Below are 9,995 nucleotides of genomic sequence, written 5' to 3'. Positions count from 1 at the left end.
TCTAGACCCGATAGAAATTACTAAATTGTTTTTTAATAAAATTTGGTCATATAAGAACATGACCACATATTTATTTTTCTTGGTAAGAAAATATTATGATTTATAAACTAGTTACTATAAAACTAAACATAACTTAACTTTCTGAAATTTTTAATTTTATTTCACTTAAAACCTTAGCCTTTTTTTTTTTGTTTTTGGGCATTTTTAGACCTCAGTATTGAGGCAATAAAAAAAATCTTATATCTATTTTAAATTTAATAGATACTAGTATAGGTACCTACTCACACAAAAACTGAAAAATATTGTTTAAGCTAAATACATACTTTTAAAGTTATCTTACTGTATATTTACCTTCTTTTAACTCTCAGCCTTTGTATATTTTCGCCAGAAAAACCACCATTCGTCAACCAAGGATTGATAAACCTTTTTATCATTTTGTGCACAGGATTGGCCTCGACTACAATTTCTGGAATATATTTTTAAACATTATAATTATGTGCTTAGAATAAAATACTATACATTTTAATTATGTATCAATATAAATGTATTGTGTGGCTATGAGATAATATATAGAGTATAGCCACCGAGGGGATGTCGTAAGAGGCGACTAAGGGATAGATAACACAGTTCCACTAGCATCTTGGATCCATCCAACTGCTGACTTTGAAATACACAGGCTGAAGAAGGGCAGCAGCGTCTTCGGTGCGACAAAGACAGCCTTGGGGATCACCAACTCGCCTGCTCGGCATGGTGACTATGGGCAACAAACATGAGTTCACGCCATTTTTTGGCGCGAACTAGTGGAGACCTATGTTCAGCTGTGGACTGCGATAGACTGAAGTGATGATCAATATAAATAAAAATAAATCGTCAAAATATGTATATGTAGGCGCATAACTCTCGGAGTGTTACACCAAATTGGATATAATATCTTTTTTAATTTTGTGTTCGGTATTGTCAGGAGTGTCAAGACAAGGTATAAAAGAAAATTAAAAGAAAAAAAAACGAAGCTGCTTCAGACGACACGACTATAAAACTTCTTCTGTTGCCGCTACAGTAATATACAAAACGTAACTCTCTCTCCTTCTATCGTCACTAAAATATATTTCCCTCTCAACTTCCGTTCGCCTCACTCTATCACACTTTTCGTAACGCTCTCGTCACGCATTCACCAGGTTACTCCCAAAGTGAAGCTTGCGTAAAAAAGTTTTACTTAAAGAAATCGACATATTGACGGAACAAAAATATGTGTAAGTTTCTAATAAGGTACAAAAAAATTACCCGATTGAAAGGTATCCACCGCTTTTGTTTGAACACTCACGAACGCAACCATAAAAAGTACTAAAATTTTGGCGTCCATTTTATTTTATCAATCTTCTATAGAGTAAAATTAAAAAAAAAATTAAAGTTTTTTCAAGCCTGTGCTACAACTGGATCTGAAAAAAATAATAATGTCATAAGCATTTATACCTTGAAGATAAATCCCCTCTAGCGTCCAACGAACGTCATAACATTTTTCACGTTTATGTGTATCTCTAAAATAAATATACGTGATTATTAGTTTTCGTTAGCGAGTTACGATTGTTTAAATAAAAACCGTTTTCTGCAGTATTTACCTTTAAAATACAAATTATAGAGCATTTGTCATCTGTTCAAATGAGAAAAACCGGTATTTACTGGATAAAAAAGTTGTTTAGTAGTGATTTGTAATAGAGATTGGTAATTTTACTAATTATATAACTGTGAGTTACGTATTTCTATAAAATAGTACGTAACAAATGCCTTTCTTTCAAATGCAGCTAGTAGGATATGAAACAAATGTGGAATAACTCCGATATAAAATACGTAGGTATACTAAGTTTCATGCTGATAGATCTATCTGGACCGAAAAATGCCCAGATAAAAAATTGTTATTAAGGTATCAAATTTGAATAAAGTATTTGGAATTCTTGTTTCAACACAATAGTTTACAATAACTTGTATAATATTAATTCCAGAGGTGTTTCACCCACACACACATTGTGTGACACCCAACAAAGGAATAAATCCTAGTTGGAGATGTTAAATGTGAGGTGTTTATATATTATTTAAATGTGATGCAAATAGCGCAGCATTGACATTATTTGTTTTCTGTGTGTTTCTGTTACTGAGCTTTTGGCCCGTAACATTTACGAGCATATATACACGTGTTCGCGAAAACCGTGACACATTGTGATGAAAGAACATCTAAAATTAACATTTCGTGTGACGCGTTTTATTAAACAGCCCTAATGAAATATAATAATATAATGAACGCGAACTTGACACTACATTGTACCTTAAGTATTAGCACGTGACAGAGTTTTAATAATTTCATTTAACACTTTTCCAATGACGTGCATACGAAACCAATAAGTCGTAAAAAAAGTTTCCTTTTTATAATGAAATATTGATGACAGTTACGTAGAATATTATCATCACTTCAGCCTATCGCAGTTCACTGCTGGACATAGGCCTTGTTAAGTTCGCGCCGGACATAATGGCGTGAACTCATGTGTTTTGCCCATAGTCACCACGCTGGGCAGGCGGGTTGGTGACCGCAGGGCTGGGTTTGTCGCACCGAAGTCGCGCTGCTACCAGTCTTCACCTGGGTATTTAAAACCCAGCAGTTGGATGGTTATCCCGCCATCGGTCGGCTTTATAAGATCCAAGGTGGTAGTGGAACTGTGTTATCTCTTAGTCGTCTCTTACGACAGCCACGGGAAGAGAGGGCGTGGTTATATTCCTTACTAGCGTAGCCACGCAGCTTAATATATATCGTAGAATGTTATAAAGATATTTATTTTCAGTAAGATAGCTAGCGATAAGAATTGCCCACCCTAACCAGGACTTCGAGCATAGTACGTAGATAAATCAAAATTAACTTTATTGAAATAGCCTTCAAAAGCACCTTCGAATCATCACTTTACAAATTAAATTATTAATTAAAGTTAAAAGTGAAGCTACCACCGATTCGGAATATAGATTCTGCAGAGAATAATCGGCAAGATACTCCGTGGTTACTCTTTAAAAAAAAACATAGATAGAAAATGGTAAGTGTAATTTGTATAGAAATTATTTCTATTCATAGTATGATCTAAATATATTCAGATTCTTAATCGATTTTATAAGATAAGATTATTTTTTTTTTTTTATGTCACTAGGTCGGCAAACAAGCGTACGGCTCACCTGATGGTAAGCGATTGCCGTAGCTTAAAGACACCTGCAACACCAGAAGCATCGCAAGCGCGTTGCCGACCCAATCCCCAACCCCCCCAGGAGCTCTGGTCACCTTACTCACCAACAGGAACACAATACTGCTTGAAAACAGTATTATTTTGCTGTGATCTTCTGTAAGGTCGAGGTACTACCCCAGTCGGGATGCAACATATTTTGAGCAGGAAATTCCTGCTGAGCCCTACCTCAGTGAAAAATAAATATAGATAGACAGTTGTACAGGATAAAAAAAGTCTCCCTCTTCCGATGTGCACTCATAAATTTTTCTTTTTTTTACTAGGCAATCCAACAGCGTTGCCTTGCTTTAAAATTAAATATAATTTTATACCTATACATCATACAAGTTCTTTTAAAGATTAAAAAAAAAAACTAATTTTAAAGATAATTGAATTCATTTCAAAGTTTGCGTATATCGTAAATCAAATAAGTCCAAATATATTTCTTTACCTTTTTTATAAATGTCAATTATGTAATTACATAAACAATACCACTAATTCAGAAAACCGCACGCGATTTACCATTAATCATTTAATTACTTTAAAACCACAGCACGGTTAGGTACAATGCGTCAAGTGTGGTCGCATTAAGCTTCTAATAAAAGTTATTTCAACAGAAAAAGCCACTGTTTAACTCAAATGCGGATTAAGCTAACAAAAAAAAAAATAGCTGGTAATAAAAGCGTGGCTTTAACTAGTTGTGCTATAGGTAAAAGCTAAAACTAAAATTAATAGGTTTTATATGTAAAAATGTAAAAAGTGCAAATAATTTTTCCTATTTGAATTTTTTTTTATATCACTAGTTCGGCAAACAATCGTACGGCTCACCTGATGGTAAGAGATTACCGTAGCTTATCGACGCCTGCAACACCAGGAGCATCGCAAGCGTGTTGCCGACCCAATCCCCAATCCCCCCAGGAGCTCTGGTCACCTTACTCACCAACAGAAACACAATACTGCTTGAAAACAGTATTATTTAGCTGTGATCTTTTGTAAGGTCGAGATACTACCCCAGTCGGGCTGCTCCAGATTTTGAGCAGGAAATTCCTGCTGTGCCCTACCTCAGTTATCATATCATAAGATTGTCGTTTTTTGATTCTAAGCGGTTACCTTAAAGATACCTGCAACACCAGAAGCATCGCAAGCGCGTTGCCGACCTTACCTCCAATCCAACCCTGGTTACACTCTGGTCACTTTACTCAACCACAGGAACACAATACTGCTTGAAAGTAGTGTGTATGCCTGTGAAAATACCTCGACCTCAGGCAATGAATGCTCTTAAATAGTGTTGTATCCTGTGGTTAATAAGGAAGGCAGAGCTCTTGGGGATGCGCTGTTTTGCCAGCAGGGGTAGAGCTGGCAATGAGCTTGTCATGCTCCTAGTTTGCAGGCATTCACAGGCTACTGTAACCGCTTTACGTGTGGTGGACAGTACGCTATGGAACAAATCTCATAAACCTTATAAAAACTGATAAATGCATACCAAATTCTCATATATCATAAAGCCCCCAAAAACTCGCGATGAGATTTAGGATTTAATCTGCATTAGTACATTTTGAGGTTCATAAGATTTTTTCTGCAGGGATTTTGAGTTCGAACCGAAGTAGTTTTACTGAATGCCGATAGATGGCGTCGTGACAACGACGCGTACACACCTTCACATAAATACGCGTCATCAAAGATTACTCAAAAAGTACTCATTATATGTCGATCAAATTTAAATTAAACTACAAGACAAACACCAGCTCTCAATTAAAATAAGAATCATCAAAATCTGTATACCCAGTGACAAGTTATGCGGTATGCGGTTATGCGGAACGTAAGTTGACGAACTAATTGTTAAGCAAATACGCATTATTAGGTATAACTCGCAATAAGTACTTTTACTTGTTAGATCTCAATTAAGTTTAAATGGGAACAAACGACACACGCCATCTTTCGATTAAAAAAAGAATCATAGAAATCGGTCCAAAAAAGTTCTGAAGTCGACTGAAGTAACATAAAAAAAAACATACAGAATATAAAATTGAATAGAGAAATTGTCAAATAAAGCACACTAAATAAAATTTACCTAAGATTAGTAGCGGATATAATATTTGTGCGTAACTTTATTTTTGTATTCCATTTTTTAAATCATAAATAAAACAATTATCATAGGAACTTTAATTAAAATTCAAATAAATAATAACCCAAAAATAAACCACAGCAAAGCAAAGCCTATTCAATTAATAAGTCACGAATCAAGGAAATATCATACATTTGTCATATGATTCACGCGAGTATCAACAGTATTTGAAAACGACCGGATGAGTGTGAGATGGATTTAAATACATAGTATTCCGTCCAATAGGCAACATTTCATGACTTCAAACTGTTTTGGAGTTTACTTTTCATTTAAGGACCTCGTTATGAAAAAAATATGAGGTGTAAAATATACTGAACGAATGACCTCGTTTCGTTACTTGTAACGCCATCTATCAGAATGATATACTAATAAGAAAACGTAGCTTTCTAATAACGCTATTGATAGATCTATAGATGGCGTTATTTGATTCGTTTATTTACCATTTGATATGGTATTAATTTTTTTCTTAGATTAGCGAGCCTTTTTAGTGCTTATTTAGACAATCGGTCTAAAGAGGTAAACTCCAGTCGTACGTCGGAGCTGACAAACACACTTTTTGAAGATATTAATTTTATATATTTTGCTAGTCTCACTTAGAAAACATATTTTCTTATATTTCTTAAGATTATCTGGCAATGAAAGCGTCAGACGACAATCACTACATGAACGACCTCCCCACCTTTTTAGACAAAGCAGTTCTGCAGTTTATCTAATTCCATATACTAGTAGCTGGCTATTAGCCATAATCGTTATGAAGATTTCTCTCGCTTCAATAAAATGGCGATATGGTCTCTTTGTCCTCTTTGAGGGTACGGAATCCTTAAGAGAAGTACGTTTGTTAACTTGGTTTATTGCTAAAATCAGAAAACGTAATGGAATGACTCTGACTCTTATTTCTTTGTTGATCAAAACGAGGCCGAGGACTAGAAAACAAGATTTATCTAGTTAATTTTGTGTAGGTAAAATTCAATAGTAGTCAAGTTGAAAAAGGTAAGGTTTAATTGAGGAACGGTAAAAGCGGCCTGCGGATCTGCGGCAACGTGTCGTCATTAGGTAGGTATAGTACGCTTCAAAAGCTATTCTATATATAATTTATGACTATGTATATATATAACATAGTCTTGCCCTAAATATTGTTACAAAGAGGAAACATTTTTTCTATTGCGCGTAACATTTATTACCATTACAGTGTATTAGTTTATTTATTTCATAATTATTTTTATTTACATTAATATAAAACTATTAAAAATATACAAGGGTTATGCGAAGTGGTTTCCAATGGTTGCAATACAGTCCTTTAAACTTTGAGGCCAGTTATCAATAGAAGCACACACTCTTTGCATGGGAAAATTCTTCACTGTCAATCATATGGATTGTTTTAGGAACTCATTATCAAGGCATTTAGAGCAAGCCATACTCTCTAAAACTGACCATAAATCATAATCCAGTTGATTAAGATCGGGACTAGATGACGGCCAGTCTTCAACTCTGATGAAGTCCGGAACGTTGGCTTCTAACCAAGATTCAAATAATAAGTCACGACTCAAGGTCGGATCGAGATTTATGACCCGGCGCCGAGTCTTGCTGAAGGGGCTATTCTTGGTTATTGAACATGGTGTTTTTAGGGGGCTTAAATACCTTCTCAAAGAATGGTAACTTGATACACTTGTACCAATGTTTTGATACCTTTTTCACGTCGTCAGTAGACACAGACAGTAAATTTATTACAAACCTCACAGACCAGCCTTTTGTTTTTATTTTAAACAAATTAAATACCTAATATGAAAACAATATACACGATTTATCATAGCAAGTATTAAAAATTAGTAAGTATTTAAAATTTCACCTGAATTTCATCATCTAGAATAGCAAAGATGTGTCGCACCGCAACCGTGCAAAACACAGCTAATATTGTGCAATTCAAATAATTTTTATGAAATATTTTCGGTAACAATGAGAATATTATATGCATTTTTGTTAATTTTCTATAATATTTATATCACTTTCAATTTAATTATTAAAATAGTGTTTAATTAAACTAATCTTAAAAGTTTTAAAATACATGTGCTGTTTTACTTTTCGCCACAAGATGGCGCTGTCAGCGTTACATAATAATATAATAACAATAAATTGTGATAATATATAGTATTATATTACACGTAAAATATCCTTTTTTTAAATATACTATGTAAATAAAATTATATGAAGAATACTAAAAAGTTAGATCAATTTTTCTAGAATAATGTCGAACAGTCTACCTATCTAACAATAGATGGCACTAGTTCAAGAATATTCATAATGCTAGAATATTCGAGACATTGCGCGTATCTTCTCAATCATAGATAGCGCCACCTCAGGTACTATATAAGCGTGGAAAGTCCGCGAGTGCGTCAGTCGAAATAAACAATCTAGTGAGTTACTAACGATACGAATAAACAAATAAACAAAAACATGTCTCTTATGCCGTATTGGTTGCGTCATTTGAGGAACGTCGCCTACAGGGATCCGGTCGTCAGGATTCTAGAAGATCCTTTTGCTGTTTTTGCCAAAGACCCGTTTTTCCGAGACCCGCTGAAGTACATGCGGCAGGTTACTGCGCCGTTGGAGCATGAACAGCACGGCATCGAAGGCGTATACTCTGATTCAGAGGTAAAAGTTGACGGCAAGAAAGTTGAAGTGCATCTAGATGTCCAGAATTTCTCACCGGAACAGATTCAAGTGAAAACAGTCGGTAAGGAGGTTATGATTGAAGGAAAAAAGGAAATTAAGCGTGAAGATGGATGGACCAAGAGTCACTTCGAAAGACGATTCCTGTTACCAGAGGGCTTTCCGCCAGAGAGGGTCGAGTGTCATCTCGATAAGGGTAAATTGAAATTGGTGGCGTTCAGAGCGGAACCAGTGCCGGAAAGAAATATACCCATCCAGGATAAGTCGGCGAGTGAAGAAAAGGCTTAATTACTTGTAAAATAAAATGACTGTATTTATAATTTGAAGTGTGATTTATAGTTTTCGTTTAGACTGAATAGGCTTATAAGTTACTATGTAATTTGAAAATAAATTTATTTATACATTGCAATCGTTTTTTTTTTTCTTCGTAACGATTACATTTTTTATAATTCGAGATTTTTTTGTATACCTTGCTTAAAATACATAGATTAGAAGAGATCTTATGTTACAATGTAATTCGAAAATAAATTTGTTTATACATTACAATCGTTTCTTTTTTTTTTCATAACGAATCCAATTTTTTAATTAGAGATTTTTGGATATAATCTTGCATCATTCATTACAGCCTATACAGTCCACTGCTGGACTTAGGCCTCCACAAGTTGACGCCAAAAATAACGTGAACTCATGTGTTTTGCCCATAGTCACCACGCTGGGCAGGCGGGTTGGTGACCGCAGTACTGGCTTTGTCGCACCAAAGACGCTGCTGCCCGTCTTCGGCCTGTGTATTTCAAAGCCAGCAGTTGGAGTCTTGCATAAAATACGTAAATTAGAAGAGATTTACGTTACATACGTATTCGTATTGACTATAGATTAATCTAACATCGATTACGATTCGATATTTATTAACCGACTTAAAAAAGGGAGGAAGTTCTCAATTCGATAGTATTTTATTTATTTATTATAGGTACCTCAGACCTGACTAGGTGGACCGATTTCAATGATTTTTTTTTTAATCGAATGGTGGTGCGTCATGCAGTCCTATTTAAATTTAATTGCGATCTAGTACTTTTCCAGTTTCAACAATAATACGTATTTGCTTTACTATTACTATATGTTTTTGTCGCCCTACGTTTGTATTATACCGCATAAATTTTCACGAAAGCCGATACTTGTCATGTCGTCCCCTTTAAATTTGATCCATGTTTTTTATCTGTATGCCAAGGATCATCATATAACGCTTTTCAGAATTGTTTTTGCTTAGATAATATCTGTAAATATGTTTATGTTATGTTTGTTTGTTATTTACTGTATGTCGGATCGTTACGAATGTAATGTTTAAAAATTTTAGATTTTTGTGAATATGTTATGGGTCGAATTCATCGTCTTGTTTGTTATTGATTGATAATTACTGTTTCGCGAGATCATTTCATTTGTATCACTTTAGAGTTGAATTTTTTTTGTGACTATGCTACGTTAAGTGTTAAATCATGTTTTGTTAATATTTTTTTTAATGCTTTTAAATCATCTTTTTTGTTATTGTTTGACAATTACTATTCGATATTATTTAATTTGTTTTGTTAATATTTTTTTAATGCTTTTAAATCATCTTTTTTGTTATTGTTTGACAATTACTATTCGATATTATTTAATTTGTTTTGTTAATATTTTTTTAATGCTTTTAAATCATCTTTTTTGTTATTGTTTGACAATTACTATTCGATATTATTTAATTTGTTTTGTTAATATTTTTTAATGCTTTTAAATCATCTTTTTTGTTATTGTTTGACAATTACTATTCGATATTATTTAATTTGTTTTGTTAATATTTTTTTTAATGCTTTTAAATCATCTTTTTTGTTATTGTTTGACAATTACTATTCGATATTATTTAATTTGTTTTGTTAATATTTTTTTAATGCTTTTAAATCATCTTTTTTGTTATTGTTTGA

General features: G+C 33.8%; 1 protein-coding gene and 1 long non-coding RNA gene across 2 annotated transcripts; both read left to right on the top strand.

Moving 5' to 3' along the window:
- The first annotated feature begins 6,059 nt into the window (after window positions 1-6,059).
- Window positions 6,060-7,119, top strand: LOC123663903. Its single transcript, XR_006744725.1, has 2 exons — window positions 6,060-6,429; window positions 6,759-7,119. It is a non-coding gene; the product is annotated as an uncharacterized LOC123663903 (long non-coding RNA).
- A 612-nt stretch (window positions 7,120-7,731) lies between these two features.
- On the top strand, window positions 7,732-8,586 carry LOC123663797 (heat shock protein Hsp-12.2-like). Its single transcript, XM_045598471.1, has one exon. The coding sequence runs from the start codon at window positions 7,828-7,830 to the stop codon at window positions 8,329-8,331; it is 504 nt and encodes a 167-aa protein (XP_045454427.1). The 5' UTR covers window positions 7,732-7,827; the 3' UTR covers window positions 8,332-8,586.
- Window positions 8,587-9,995: the final 1,409 nt, after the last annotated feature.

This window comes from Melitaea cinxia, chromosome 1 (assembly GCF_905220565.1).
Source record: "Melitaea cinxia chromosome 1, ilMelCinx1.1, whole genome shotgun sequence".
Classification (NCBI taxonomy): domain Eukaryota; kingdom Metazoa; phylum Arthropoda; class Insecta; order Lepidoptera; family Nymphalidae; genus Melitaea; species Melitaea cinxia.
This window is presented reverse-complemented; position numbering and strand designations above follow the sequence as displayed.

What these genes read in the sequence shown, in the direction of transcription:
- LOC123663797 (XM_045598471.1), top strand. Translation starts at nt 7,828, where the DNA reads ATGTCTCTTATGCCGTATTGGTTGCGTCATTTGAGGAACGTCGCCTAC.